Source organism: Poeciliopsis prolifica, unplaced genomic scaffold (genome assembly GCF_027474105.1).
Source record: "Poeciliopsis prolifica strain line A6 unplaced genomic scaffold, Auburn_PproV2 SCAFFOLD030, whole genome shotgun sequence".
NCBI lineage: Eukaryota > Metazoa > Chordata > Actinopteri > Cyprinodontiformes > Poeciliidae > Poeciliopsis > Poeciliopsis prolifica.
The window spans coordinates 2,920,195-2,936,805 of NW_026562405.1; the positions used below are offsets into that span (position 1 = coordinate 2,920,195).

A 16,611-nucleotide genomic window follows, 5' to 3' on the forward strand; every position below is an offset into this window, starting at 1 on the left:
AGGATAGCCATCTGTGCTGACATGTGAGGAACTGGAGGTTGATGCTTGCTTTGAATGATTCCACTTATCGAAACCCACCCATTTAAGTAAATACCTAAAATGGCTGATAATAGAGACTATTTGAGTCAACAGGACAAGTGGATCATCACAGGTACATCCCCAAGGATGAAAGGTTCTCATGACTGCAGTCAGGACACACAAACATCACTCAGAAGAAAACCACACACCCACATAATGAGTTCAAGCTTAAATAAAGTAACTTTTATTATTACAGATTTTGCAACCTTTTTATGAAACTTAAAAATCAGAATGTGATTCAAATTTCTTAACAGTTTAGTGATTTTTGACAGTTTGTGCACCATGTTGTGGCAGTATACCATGATACATATAATTCGCAAAAAAAAAAAAAATCTATGTCCTCCATTTCCTCCCAGTGGTCCTGCTGCCATTTGCAGAAACACACCACTCCTAGTCAGAAACAACCAATAAGAGCCAGGATGAGGGTCTAAGTACCATCAACCATTGTGCTAAAGGCAGGAAAATTGGGGACTATACCAATGAGTCTGAGCATGCAGGCTCTGCAGTGGGGAACTATCTACAGACAATAAGAGAAAAGTTGTGACCAGAGCATAGACAAAGTTGATTGATAGCGCTAAGACCCTCTTTTTGGTTCCAACAGGTTGTTTCTGACCAAGCGGTGTATAAAAGCAGCTGGCTTTAGGATCATAGGGAGAAGCAGCCACGTTTTCAGACGAGTTTAACAGGGGAGCAAAATCAATCTACATAGCTGAACATATTTACATGTTGTTAACAACATCAGCCAATAGGCTAATGTTGTTAACAAGTCAACTTAGCGGTCTTGTGTTTAACGACGGCTCGGACAAACAAATTGTGACGTGTTAAAGAATCAAACAGTTTTAGCTGCTGAAAAAAGTGACAGAGGGCAGAGATATGGGAAGTGCGGAAGCCCCTACCGTACCAAATCGATAGAGGAGTAACAGAGTTGGCCATTTTAAGGTAAAACACATCGAATAGCTTCCAGTCGGGGGTGGCGGACAATGCCCCCTAATGCCCTCCCATGCCGCTGGGCCTGGGGAGAAGGCAGAGCTGGATCTTTTTCACACATTATCTGCTTCATACTGTCATGACTTAATGGCAGTTTTAACAAATACAACATATTTATCAATGTTACATACTGCAGCTTTAAGCATAGCTGTTTCATCAAAGTGTTGTAAATTTACACATCTGTTTAATTATGTTAACTTATTTTAAAACACTTGTAAAAATCCTTGACTTACATGTGCATACAATATGCAACTATAGGGCTCAGAGTTTTTGTTTTGTTTTAGGTTTTTTTTGGTTGGTGCAAAGCCAGAATTTACTGCTCAATTTTCAGAATGACATAAAAGTCCTCTTTTATTGTACCTGTGGAGTTTTTCTAAAAAAGTAAGCATCCTGAAAAACTTCTAAAACTTAGTTTGAACACACTGCTGTCTTGACTGTTAAGTTTTCTCTTCTTTCCCAACTTTTCTCTTCTTTGGTGGTTGAAATGAAAATCTACCACACCAATAAAAAAATAAAAAATAAGCTTTTTGGTTATTATGAACCAAAAAGATACTGCTCTTGCTTTTCTTGTCTTTACAGCAATTTTGTCCCAAATTATTATAAGAGGAAACAAAATGAACATCTGCAGTTACATGTGCACTAATTTATGCAACTTAAAAGAAGGCCTTCAGGCTACACGATGAACTGAATTGAACATGTTGAGAGCAACTGTTAGAAATGTTTAAACAAACCTCAGATATAGAAGTTCAGCTCTGTTCTGTTTTCAGCCTTTCAGAGAACTGTACTGGTTCCCCATTATTGATCAAATTACAATACAAAATTAGTTTGTATTAAATTTCACTGACAACATGATGTTTAACATCACTAAAAACCAATAGTAGATTTTTGACACACCTACATCAAAGAACCTAAGATTTATTTGATTAACCTTTTTTCAAGGAATCAATTTTATTGAGATAATTACTCCATCATGATTGTAAATGGTCAAATATTACATTTTATGTAATTTTTTTTTAGTTTTGAGTGATGTTTATTTCTCTGCAAATGAAATTTTGAATACAATTTTTATAGCAAAATGTTTTTGATGTCCATATAATCTAAATATAAGTAACCTTTTGACCCTTTAAAGCAAAATTGAGACAGGTGGTTTTCAGTTTAATCAATTCCATTTATTTCTGTGTGGGAGACTTGCATCTAGACATGTATGTGGGTGGTGTATGAACACCACACAGAGCCAAGCGTGAGATAAGTGCGACTAATTAATTTGTTGTCCATTGATTACGTCCTGTCCTTCTAGTCACACTGGTCAGTTCCTGTGACTGCTGTCATGGCAATAAAGGAGTGCCTGCCTAAAATGATAAGCACAAGAGTACTGTAATTTCAGGTGGTTGCTTTTGAAGAGTTTTGCTTTTGCGGGGAAATTGGAGTGTTCTATTTTTGTCTGAACATTCAGTTTTTTAACTTTGCTTTACAAAGCTACTCTTTTAGTTATATTGTGCAAAGTCTCACATTGGGCAACAGTATCAATCTCCTGCACTAGTAAAGAACCAAAGTATCCACATAAAGAAAATATGTTATCCATATTTGCATTTCATTCCTGAATTTAAGATAATGCCAGTGCACATCACCAAGTTTAACATAAAAATAATATGCTGTGCGAAAAAATACTTACTGTTTATTTGTCTTATTGAAAATTTCTTGAGTTTACATTACGTTAATTTATTTATGTTATTGAAATTAATTTACAATTACAATTGGCTGAACAGAGTAAACACAAAGTATTATTTCAAACATTTTTTGCTCTGAGAATAAGCGCCTCAATATCCATGTTGTTAAAAATGACCTTGACCGAGTCCCTTCTGTTTTCCTGGGTTTTTTGTTACACAAGATATATCACATGTGGTTGAAGGAAACAAAATTCTAAAGATAGCAAACTTTCTTTTCCTGACAACTGAATGTTAATTTTTCTGTGATTTTTATTTTTGATATATTTAGTAATATAACGTCAATAAATGTTCTTTTCTTGTTTCAGGTGGTGTGTGCATCTCACAGTCAGTTAAGATTCCCCGAGAACCAAAGCAGGGAGAGTTTGACAAGATTATGCGAAGACTCGGAGAAAATCCAAATGCAAGAGTCGTCATACTTTTTGCCAACGAAGACGATATCAGGTAAAGCCTGGATTAGCTGTATACTGTAATAGTGCTTTGAAGATAAGAAAAGCAGGACTACAGTAGACACAGGAGTTTCTACCTGTTTATCGGCCCACTGTGTAATGGATTGTGAATCAAAATCAAAGCAGAGCAGGTTGGGATGCTGACCTTATCCATGGCAACATCTGTTTCCTCTCCTTTGCAGGCGGCTACTTCACGCAGCAAAAAAAGCCAACCAGACAGGTCATTTTATCTGGGTGGGTTCAGACAGCTGGGGCTCAAAGAGCTCTCCGGTTGAGAACCAGGAGGAGATGGCAGAGGGAGCAGTCACCATCTTGCCGAAGCGCCAGTCCATCAAAGGTAAAATGAGCACTGCGCAGGCATCATGTGTCCTTGTCTTTTTAAAGCTATGTGCACGAGTTAGTGGAATATTCGCCTCATGTGAACCAAGGTTGTATCTGTTTCTTTTAGTGCTTTACATATGCAGTATATAACAAAACGTTTTTTTTTGTTTTTTTTTACACATTTGTTAAAACTGTCACCATATCAAGACATTTTGTTATGAGACAGATAACCTGCGACAAAATCAATCTAAGATAGTATTGTTTGAATGCACCAGCTTAATGTACTAATGGAAGCAAAACAACTTATCATAACAGGAAAACAGTTTATCTGCTGTCACCAGTGGCTACACTAACTAGCTTGAGCTAGTTAGTCTGGGTAGTAATTCGAGCACAGGACAAGTTGGTATGCTGCAGCAGCACCTTACCAGGCAACAAAGGAGGAGCTGAAGGGAGAATGAGCAGTGCCATCTGAAGAAGTGATCGACAGCGCAAAGACCCATTTCCTGGCTCGCATTGGTTGTTTCTGCGAGCACTGGGAGAAGGAAGAGGAGCTGAACTTTTTCACAGATTATCTGTCTCATACTATACTGTCACAACACCATAGTTAATATTTGTTGAAAATTTTATAAGTTGCATGCTGCAGCTTTAATCGAAAAATGTTTAACAACTTAATTACAAGTAGTAAATACATTTGAAATATGCAAATATTCTGTAAAATGGATTGTAAAACACACTCAGTTATATTACAGATTATCACCTAGCCATTGCTCTGAGATTCTATCGCCTGTATTGATTACACTAGCTGAACTTATGACAGAGAACCCATTGATGTTTACAGGGTTTGATAGGTACTTTATTAGCCGCACACTGGAAAACAACAGAAGAAATATCTGGTTTGCTGAGTTCTGGGAGAACAACTTCAAATGCAAACTCAGCCGTCACGCTGTGAAGAAAGGGTCCGGTCTCAAAAAGTGCACAAGTAAGTTCTTCTCTTGTTCAGGGAAAAGCTATCTCATATGTGTTTGTTTAAACATTTACCCGACTCCAAAATATTCTGTCTACATCTGTGACACATTGGGCTCATCGTGAAGTGTTTTGGAAAGCATTGCCCACCTATAAAAAGTTGAAGCGCTATATATTCTCAATTCAAACCCACAGTTCATCTGGCAGTTTGTTTTATTGCTGCTCTGTACTTTTGCTGACTCATGTTTGTTTACCCATATGGCCATAATGAGTGAAAGGCTTAGAAGGGCTGCATGAAAAAAGCCGGCTCTGTGCCATTCTTTTTACGGCTTTTTAGTACAATCTCAGTGCATGGAAAAGGAAAAGCATTGCATAATTTAGAACTCTATTTAGACGGACAATATAGAGTGATAGAAAAATGCAAGTTCCACTCTAAAGTATGCTGTGCAGACATTTACCAAAACTAAAAGAAAATATATACAAGCTCATATAAATAACAACATATTCCATATTACAGATATTGTGTTGTTGTTTTTCAACAGAGTGAGTATACAGTTTTGCTATACAGCAGTCTAAGCAGTTGCTAATCAGAGGCATCTGGCTAATTGAAAGTAATTTAAGCACTAATACAGAAGCAAATAAATTAATACATTTCTATTGTTATGTATACTTATTTCTAATATTCAATTTGTCTCAAAGTAATTTACAAAACTCCACCTCCATGAGGTTATCTGTTGGAGGGAACGTCCTGAAAAGAAAATTAAAAATTAAAAAGCAATTTTATTTAGAACTTTTTTTTTCTCTGGTAAATTTGAAAAGATGTGGGGTTTTCCTAATAAAGCATAATAATTGCTCTGCAGTAATTTGAGTTGCAAAAATTAAGGATACTATCCAGACCTTTCTGTTTAATAAGACCAGTCAGTCTGGGCCATAAGTTGTCACTGATGTGATATCATACCATCGTCAGTTCATCATTACCTTGTCTATATTTAGTTGTGATAAAATTAACCATTTAAAAAAACTTCACTATGAAAAATTACTGTGATTCTATGACACTGAATTCAATTTTTTATCTGAGCTTCCAATTTGAGTAAAATGCTATTTTAAGACATTGTAGAAAATTAATGGTGGGTAAAGCAGTTTATCTATTTTAGGATATATATATATATATATATATATATATATATATATATATATATATATATATTATATATATATATATATATATATATATATATTATATATTTTTTTTTTTTTTTCTTTTCTAGAAAAAGCCAGCCGACCTTCTTCAATTCTTACATAGTAGATTTTTTAGTCTGCATCAAACATTGGTAAAGGCACACCTTAGTGCTTCCAACTGGAGTAATGCCATTATTACACTCTTTTCCTGGGGTTGCATCTATTTCCTCATATTATGCCTGCAGCATTAGCAGAGCAGAGAACATAGTGCTGGGGGGAAAGGTGGAAGCCCACAGTGCAACAAAATCTGTGGAGAGGAAGTTGTGATGCAAGAAAGCTTTGAACTATGCATAGCATAAGAAAAAAAGGACAATTCTGATGCTACTCTGACAATTTTGACTTTGAGCTTATTCATTTGGGAGTTTGTATACGAACATTAATCCCACTATAAAGCATATGCACTGCATCGGAGTTAGCCATGGGCTAAGTTCCACATGCAGTCCTCAAGGAGGGTAAAACACAAAATGCTTATAAAAATAGAATCAAAATGACATTGTAACAACATATCTTCAACCACCACCAACAACAATAATAATGATTCAAATGTCTATGGTTAAAATATAACATTTAAATATAAAGAATTGAAGATGTCCTTCTACATACAATAAAAGAGTTCATAAACCACAATGTATTCTCCCCTTTGGTTATGTTAAAGCTAAAACTGTCAATGTATTTTTTACTATGATCATTAATTATAATATATGCTTATTTATTTATAATATAACGGCACACAAGGATTTTCTTTATCAATGGAATCCATACCACTTATCGATCAAGTGTTATAGATTTCTCCACAAAGCTATATAAACAGTGTTAGAGGAAATAACATTATATTGTCTACGGTCCAAACAAGTCCTTCTTTTAAATGTGAGGAGGACACGTTCCTTTCACACATAATTATTGCGACTCCCATATTCCATCCCATCAAGTTTTCTTCTAGGACTGTTCCATCCATTTTAGGGCTGTTGAAAACAAATACTTTAGTAATCTAGTAATCTATTATTCTTACGATTAAAGAGTCATCCTATGTAGAAAATTGGTAGAAATTTATTCTTCCGACTATGTTCTCGCTCTCACATTGAATAATTAATAACTACAACATTGGAAATGTTCTATGGAAAATATTTATGAACACAAAGTTCTCCTGAGGAATCTCACAATACTCCTCCCTGAAGCATACATTATAATATCATTCTCAGAGTTCTTCATCTCTAAAGTCATGCACAGTGGAGGAATTGCTTATTTGACATGCTTGATACAATCTAGATTTCCATTTGATATGGAGACTAAGCTTTAATTCTCTTATTGAATTGTGGTAGGGGCTTTGATTTGTATCAATCATACCTGTATGCAATCTGTTTGCTGACATTATTCAACTAAAGTCTGCACAGGAATTAAAAACACTAAAAAAACTAGCATTGAAAGGTTCAGGACATCTGGCCACTTAAAAGCTGAAATCTTTACAATAATTCATTTAACAATAAACATGTTCATTGCAAAATATTATTTTAAAAGCGGGGGGATGGAGGGAATTGAGTAGCACTGTAAATGCTTTTGAGGGAGAGCACAATATGGACTGGAAAACACAAAACTAAGGCTGCCAGCTTTTGAGTGCAGCTTGGAATGAGAATTGTTCCCAATGGAAAAGAAGCTGTGATTGTGGGTAGGAGACTGAGGTCCAGACGTATTTAGTCTCCCACTTAGAAACAACACGGGTGCTTTAGATGTGTTAGAATAGCAATTCAATCTTAAAAAGATTCAGCTCTGACGAAATAACAGTTGTGAGAAGACGACAATCAAAAATAAAATTATATCAAATATCGTGTGCTGGCTTTTTTATTCAACCACTACTTTCAACTTCTGAATGCAGAAAAAAAAATCCTAATCGCCAATATTCTAGATCAGCTAAAAAGTCATGAAAATGAAACACACCCAGAGAATAGCAGTGCATGGATGATTTAGTGGAGACTGTAACTAAATCTCATTGGAATTCTTTCAATTAATTTTCAACCCCAAACCAGTACTGTGAATGTTTCTGTGATTTAAGGGTTACAGATTTTATACCCCTTAATAATGTCGATTTTTTTTTTTTAGGTCCACGTTATTGAAGTATACACTTTGCATTAACAAAAATAGTTTCTTTGTTAATAAAAACAGTGTCATGTATAAGAACATGTATAATTTTCTGCCTTTAACAAGGATGAAAAAAAATGTCTGCAGGCTTAATAATGGTTACATGACATGCAGCATATGGGTATACTATATATCCAAGAAATTGGGCAATAACCGATGATGTAAAAGCTTCTGTGAAGGCCCCAACATACTTGGGCGCACTTCAGTCTGCAGACGTCCGATGGACATTTTCGCGCAAGGATAGATGTTTATGACTGCGTACTCGTCACACATTAAACTACCCGGTGGAAACAGTGTTCACATCGAACTGGTTTCCATGCGACACCAGGCTGATAAGTTTGAGAATCAGGGTTTTATGAGTTCATATTGTTTGAAAGTTGACATCAACATGATAGCAATCTACAAAAAGTTATCACGGAGACGTGATAGAAGTAATTGCATAACAGCAACAGGCTTTATTGATTTGTATCAATCATACAAATATTGACATGGTGAATTATGCAGAATTATAAGAACAAAAAACAAGACATCATCCCAGACTTCTTTATCGGCAGCGGAGGAGAGAGGAGGTCCAATGACTTGAGTCTGACTTTTTTTTGTCCTCGAACAACGGCAAGGGAAGGATGATCTGGTGCTCATTTTTGATTGCTGCACAAATTATTACACCGATCACAATTGTGCTTTCAGAACATAATAAACAAAGCTTATTGAATGGATCCCCGATTACAGCTAATGCCTGCGCAGCCTATTGCTGCTACTCTGCGCTGGCTCTGGGCAGCGGGTCACTGTCTTTGCCAGATGAATCGACATTTGACTGCCATTCTCTATCCTGTACTGAGGTTAGTTAAGGCTTCCCAGATGGAAAAGAAACAGAAATAGTTCATCAAACTTCCTAGTTTGCATTAGGATTGTGTGAAATAAAGGAATTTGTCACGAGAGAATTTTAGGTAATCAGTATGCTCGAGTATAAAGACACAACCGTCCGCGGACAGTATGCATGGAGTTTGTGCTTCATGGAATGCACACAGTATGCCCGAGTATGTGGGGCCCTTAAGGAGTAACACATTTCATAGTGGGATGAGCCATTATCTAAGGGCAGAAGGATAGAGACAGAAAGAGGCATAGTTGCTGCGGCAACCTCTAACATTTTGAGAAAATAAGTAGAGTAATAAGTAGAGTACCATATTTTTAAAATAATACCTGCAGGGTACTAACCTAAATCACAATATAGAAAATAAATGTAAGGAAAAGATCATCATATTACTGGAATTAGTGGTAAAGTAATTAGTGGTAAACACAAATATGTCTACATTCAATCAGTGTAAACAATATTTTATGTGTATTATATTAAAGGCCAGAAGAAGAAATACAAACCATTTTTACAATGATTACATTCATTAAGTGTTAAAAAGGTATAACATACCTGCAATATGATGTTTTACACTGTTGACATCTGCACCCATATATCCTGCTTGGAGCTGATTTTAAAGATTAATAAAATCTAAAATCAAATCTTACCTTAAAGTAAGGGTGAAGTAATGTGCAACACAAAATAACTTAAAAGTCTAATTTGACAGTTTTGCATAACTACCATTGACCAGGAGGAACAGCACAACAAATCAATATCTTTAACGGACACAAAGTTGAACAATTACTGTCACATTTCTACTGAAGGGCAGTTTTGTGGCTTGGAGTACTTGCATATTTAAGCTCTACTTTCAGAAAAACAAGGAGCTAAAACCCACCACTTTATTTCTGTAAGTTAAAGACACTAATCACTGAGTAACCACACCACCTGGAGACATATTTGCAAATACACAATGTATAATCCTCCACACAGTCATAAGTATTTCTAAATAAGACTGAGTCATGACAGTGTTCATGCAGTGTGTCCTTTCACTGTGTTCCAAATGATCATGCACGTGGTATTTTCACAGATTTTCTTAAACGGTCAATGCAAATGATGCTCAGTATAATTTTCAATTCATGATCTATTAGAGTATAAATCAAATTTTACTGAACAAAGCCACACATGAGAACAGTTTTTTTTTTTTTTTATAAAAAAACTCAAGATGCACTGTTCCAAATTATTATGCACAGCAGATTTTCTTAACATTTTATGGATTACACAGAACTGCAAACAGTCATTCTTTGAATATGCAGCATTAAGTAGTCACACATACTAAAATCAAAAGCTATTTCAATCAAAAATATCTTAACAGACTGAGTAACATGTTAACATTGGACCCCTTCTTTGACATCACCTCCACAATTCTTGCATCCATTGAACTTTTGAGTTTGTGGATAGTTTCTGCTTGAATTTCTTTGCAGGATTTCAGAAAACCTTCCCAGAGCTACTGTTTTGATATGAACTCCATTCCCACCTCAGATCTTCGCTTGTGACCACACCATGAGTTTCTCCCTTTTTATTCCCATAGCAGCCAATGACACAGTGGTATTCCTTGCAGCATGAGACAGTGCATTATCATGCAAGAAGATGATTTTGCTGTAGAAGGTACAGCTCTTCTTTTTGAACTATGAAAGAAAGTGATCTGTCAGAAAGTCCATATACTTTGCTGAGGTCATTTTCACACCTTCGGGGACTCAGTAGGGGTCGCCCAATTGGATAGGGGTGGCCCAATAGTAGGTTCATGCACCGTAAGCCTCTGGAAGATCCTCCACCTTGAGGTTCCAGAGGCACCAGCAGCTTCAAATAATCGTTTGCTGCTTTGTAAGGGCATTTTAACAGCTGCTCTCTTAATCCAATGAATTTGTCAAACAAAAACTTCCTCATTATGCCTTTGTCTGTACAAACCCATCTTTGTTCTGAATCAGCCACGAATCTCTTCACAGTACAATAATGCTTCAGTTTTCGTTAAATAATGTTGTCATACCTTGTCACACAGCACTCCATTGGTGCTTTTCTTCAGCAGAGAGATCCTTTCTCTTTCCCATATTGCTTGAAACCAGTGGCCTGCTCAATAATGTGGAACATCCTTCTTAAGTAGATTTCATTTAATTGAGTTCACCAGATAAACTAATCAACCAGCTCTCTGAAATGAATTATAGTAATTCAAAGAGCCCTGACACACAACTCCATCTATAAATTTAATAGCACAACAAAATATGTAATCTTTATGGTACTTAAATCCAATTAGCATAAGAATTTGGAACATGGTGTATAGGAATTATAGCATAGAAACTGAGATCAGTTTTTCATCCCGCAGAACAACATGAAAAATAATAAAACATAGGGTAACTCTTTGATGTAGCTTTCCCAGATGAATGCATTTGTGAAAATGTGCATTTTTTTCTGATTTGTAATAAGTCTCAAGTAAATATATCCAGAAGATAAGGAACTAATTCAATTTTAGATCAAAAATATCAATCGCATACTGTCCTGTCTTGTTTATATGAGTAGGAAAAAATTAAACATCCATCTCTTGTGATTCTTCTTTTCAGTGCAAACCCAAACCTCCCTGTTTGGTGTGTAAGAAAAATCACGTGACAGAACTAAACATCACAATATGATTGCTTTACAGAAGTTCATCATCGGCGGTTTGCCAAAACACAATAGCCTATGATATTTGTTTCACTAAAATAAAAAAAATAAAAAAACGACACTCACAGCAGCAGAGTGGTGAGTGTTACACGAAACTAGCTAATCGTTTTAGCTAGCTAATCGTGCTGTGAAAATGTACATTACTCTGACTCATGTTAGTTGTTGTAGGGCCGCAGGTAATTTCCCCTTCAACTATTTCCTTTTTACTGTTTATTAGCAACAAACATACATGTTAAGCATATCTAAAAATAGTTTTCCAATTAAAACAACATATAAGTACTTCATATTGTGTCTAAAAATATGTTAACTGAAATTTGGATTCTACATTTTGGAGCAACATTGTCAGTCTTCTGATGGCTTGTTGTATTACAAGTTAAATATAACCAATAGAAGAGGAACAAAGTATAAAATGTAGCCCCACAGGGATAACCTGCAAGAGACTAAATATTTAGGAGACAAACAATGCCCAGGAAATATGTGAAGGACCAGAAAATGAATAAATTTTTTTATTGCAGTAAGATACCTCAACTGAAAAGTGTAGAGCAGTTCAGCATTTTATTTAGTGGGTAAAAATTCTCACTTTGGAAAATAATAGTCTTTAATAAAATGACTGTTTCTGCTAAGAAATTCTATTAAAATAAACATGGATGAAACATATATTTTACCCTCGGTTGTCAACTGAGAAGAATATCACTCCAGTGTAAGAAAGTCTGCAAGGTCTAAAACGGTCTGCATATCAGACTGTAATCAACTCTCTGTGGGCCTGCCTCTTTTTTAAAGGCTCTGGGAACCTTCTTATTCTGTATAGCATCATGAACTTTTGAAAATAGCAACATATTTCAAAGATAAATGTGACTTTTGCCAGAAGAATGGAAGGTTGTCTTCTGGAAAATTCAAAATATCTGGAAAATATCAACTTAAATTGCTCAACAGACAATACCAGCTTCTCTCCATGACCATTTCAGTTCTTGCACTTCAACCTTAGAGAAAACTTCTGAGATGAGCCAAAGAGAAAGAAATATAAAGGACTAAGGCACCAAAAGCCTTGTGAAACAATGTCCCCTTACAAAAAAACTGTTCAAAGAAGAAATGCCAAAAGTTTAGCAATTCGAAAAAAAGAAGTATTATTTGAACTTTGCCCCTACTGTGTTATGTTTTTGTTTTTCAAAACATTATTTGCTAATGTTGTAACAAAAAAACAAAAAACAAAAAAACCAATCTTATTTTAAGGCTATTTACACTTCTTTATTATTAAAAGTTCCATTAAGTGTTAAGTGTGAAGAGGGCTGTAAATTATGCAAAGCAATAATCTAGGTGTTTTCACTTTATCAAGTTGTTTGGTGAGAAAGTTAAAGACTCTTTAGAAATGCCAAATGCTCACCCCACACAATATAGATCTTCTAATGCCGAGTTTCCCTATTTGGTTGGTTTTGGGGCAATGAGAATGAGTCACATTTCTTTTGTAGCATATGCGTTGTTTCTGCTCAGATGAAGAGCGCTGCAGTGTCCCTGAGGCAGCTGCGCAAGAGCCACATGCGCTGTCCTGCCGAATTATCTGTGTCCAGGAGGTAACTCTGCTTCTTAGCATGATCAAAGTATGTAGATGTGCATGACTCACTACGGAAAGAAGGGAAAGCTCTTCCTTTCCCTATGTGATGAAGAGGTAAAACTGATATTGATTAATGCAGAGTAGAGATAAGGTAGAACTGAAACCAGTCAAACTGTGGACCCTGCTTTGCCTGCACATTAATAATGTGGGAGAGCTGCAGCAAACAAAGCAATACAGACAAAGCGAACATGTGCTTTTCCATCCAACCATCTATTTTTTAAACCGCTTATCCTGAAGAGCCTTGCAGGGTGGCTGGAATGTTTCCCAGAATGCACTGGGCAAGAGATAGAAAATATTTTGGAAAGCTTGTCGGATTTGTAACAGGAGGATTTTCTTTTGTATTGTAAAATTGAAATTCAGCTCAGAACATGGTTTATCTATTTAACAGAGATACTGAAATGTAAGTTTTTGCACCAAATCAGGGTAGTAAAATGCACTTGGGTGTTTTTTGCAAGCATGCCCTAATATTAACTTTTGTAAATCATTAGATTATTAGTATGTTGCACCCAGCTCTGCGAAATAGAGGTCATCTCCCTATGGCATCGTGTAGGTGTAATGGAAGCCTAGATTGGGTTCATAGCTGCTTTCAGGTCATCTGCCTCGTTGGATCTGGTATCGCTCATCTTCCTCTTGACAATAGATTTTCTATGGGATTCAGGTCAGGGACTGTTCCTGATCAGCCAGTTTGCTGGTTCAATGTCATTGAACCAAGTTTTGGAATCTTTGGCAGTGTGGGCAGATGCCAAGTCCTGCTGAAAAATAAAAACAGCATCTCCAAACAGCTTGTCAGCAGAAGGAAGCATGAAATGCTCTAGAATTTCCTGCCAGATGGCTGTGTTGACTCTAGATGTCAGAAAACACAGTGGACCAACACCAGCAGATAATGTGACACCCAAAAACATCAGACTGTACAAACTTTACACTAGACTTCTAGCAGCACGGATTCTGTTCTTCTCCACTCTTCCTTAACACACTGGGACCATAATTTTCAAATAAAATGCAGGATATATTTTCATTTGAAAACTTGGCTCGGGATCATTAAACAGCGGTTCTGAGACCTACAGAAGACCACAAGATTCAAGTACAACAAACCAATAACTTAAGGCATATGTCAGTTTAAAGTGATGAAGAGTGCAAGAGGAGCAGAAGAGAGTCCAATGATGCATAAAGTAGAAAGTGTGGTCTCTGAGTTCAGTTTGTGTGTATGCGTATTACTGCATGACTCCTGTGAAAGCCAGGGGCTTGTTGTTCAGGGGGAAACAGAGAGATGAGCAAAGGAGCAAGAGACCAAAGTTCAAATGTGTAGGGCAGTAGGACAAGATGGAAAGGCATAACAGAGAGAGCTGAGATTTTTGACAGACTTGTGGATAAAGCTGTTGCTAAGAATGCTGGTTCTGGTCCATGGACTCTGAAGTCTTTTTCCAGATGGCAACAGACAGAAGACACCATGAGAAAGGATAGAAGGAATCCCCAAATTTCCTGTGTAAACAGAAAGGCAGACACTTGATAATAATAAACTTCACCAGTAAGGGGGGCAGACCACAACAACATGGCAGCAGGCGTTATTACATAAACTCTGCCTGTCCATGACGTCATGTGCTGCATAGTGGAATAGCTAATCAGGCTGGATAGGATTTAGCCATTGATCTTTTGTTCAAAACTTATTTTGTGTAGTTCAGCTTGTTTCTAAAGACTGTAGGGACATCTAGTTAGTGTGACTGTTGGATCCCTCCATGATCTCTGAGGGGTGAAGTAAGTTACAAGACTATGTCTTCGTCATTGTTTTAAATTAAGAATTAATACGAAGGATATTTTACAGGATTTTGTCCCATTATATTCATACACATATACTGGCTTCTGAACATATTGGTAATTGACTTAAATCATATCCCATTTTGAAACAGAAAATTAAATTCTAATCAAATGATACTCCCCTCCCAGATTTATATTGTTCAGTAGATTTTTTTAAAAATAAGATGTATTTGTGTCAGTACATAATCTATACACCAAGTAAGATAATTAGTCTAACAAGTTTGTTGGACTTGTTAGACCTACAGCCAAATTGAAGAGGCTGTAGGTTTTTGTTGTCTTGCTCTGGGTAAAAATTATACCATGGAAATCAGGGGAAGATTTGTTGATTAAAACAAATAAATAAAAATAATTTAAATGAAATGGAAATGGAACAAAAATGTGATTAAAATCAAATATTATTTTTCACATCAAATATAAATTTCCACATCAAAGATTTAAAGAAAAAATATAGGATTTTAAAGAGGTACATTTGGGACAGATAGCAGTTGTGTCAGATTCATTAGAGAGGATACACAACTGTCTTGGCAGGGAAAGACTGGCTTGCCTCTGGCTCATCACAAGCTGAATAAAAAGGTCAAAAGTCTTTAGCCCACACTCTCTGTCACATGAAGTCTCGTGTGACTTCTCAGTGGAGAACACCCACACTTTGCCTGCGCTTTATGTAATCTAAAAGGGTTTCTCTGAAATGCCAGCCGGGGAAATGTGTGCAAGAGAGCCAAAATGCTGATGAGAGGGAGCTAAAGAGAGAGACAGTGGGGAAAAAAGGAAAATGGTCTTATGGAAAATACACAACAGAAAGTTAGTGTGGGTGGCTTGCCAAGCCTCCAAGGGAAATATCACTCTCACACCCACTGTGGCTCACAGGATTCCCCATGGCATCAGTGTGGCGGCCAAAACTGTGGCAATCTCTGTCCAATCAGGGGCCTGTGGCTCCTAATTACCGAGTCCTAACCTCCAACAATAATTCATGCATTTCAAAAGCTCATGAGATAATAAGGGACATTAAAGCCCTTCTGGTGTGAAGCGAGGAGCTGGAGACACTGGGAATGAAAGACGGCTGACAGAAAGCGACCTCCTCAGATTCAGGGTCCAGGACTCTCTCAGATTAAAGATTCAATAGAACCATAGGAAAGGGTCTGTTGAATGATAATAAACAATCTACAACAAAATGCTTTGTTACGGAATGATATTATTTATACCACGAGCCAGTCTGTCTTTATGATTACTACTGAATGGAGAAGCATTCTTCAAAATAAATTTTGAAATAAATGTTTTTTTTAACATATAAAGTGTACAATTTTTCTGAGCTTGTCTGAGGGATACATTTGTACATTCCTCTGACTCTTCCAATCTATGGGCAGCCTCTCTCAAAACTTCGGAATCAGTTCTGAAATCCTGCTTTTCTCAAGCTAAGCACACAGAGCTTGGCTCTTGATGTTGACCATTAGGAGAGAAGCTGCCCATCAGGCTCCACCTCCCCTGCCCTACTATTTGAAATGATAAACATATATTAATTTATGTTACACTGTGTAATCGAATATTGCAAGAGTTCTTATTTTCTAATTGTTGGATGCAATATTTGTCAAATGCATTCATTTATCAAGCAATATATGTTTATTTCTATTTACATCAGAAAATAGATATGAGCTTTTATTATATAGTTGTCTAAATGATATAAGCTTCTTCTTTGAGGTGTTAACATTTTATCAAGGTACGGTATTTCATTTTAAATTA

The 16,611-nt window shown here is 36.3% G+C and overlaps 1 protein-coding gene across 3 annotated transcripts in view; it reads left to right on the top strand.

Annotated features, from left to right (window-relative positions):
• Positions 1–16,611, top strand: part of LOC129372864 (metabotropic glutamate receptor 4-like) — a 173,117-nt gene that overhangs the window by 124,853 nt on the left and 31,653 nt on the right. For all 3 annotated transcript variants that reach the window (XM_055050403.1, XM_055050405.1, XM_055050402.1), the window contains 3 exons: positions 3,098–3,233; positions 3,421–3,575; positions 4,398–4,538. In XM_055050403.1, coding sequence (XP_054906378.1) covers positions 3,098–3,233; positions 3,421–3,575; positions 4,398–4,538 — 432 coding nt within the window. The remainder of the gene's footprint in view (positions 1–3,097; positions 3,234–3,420; positions 3,576–4,397; positions 4,539–16,611) is intronic.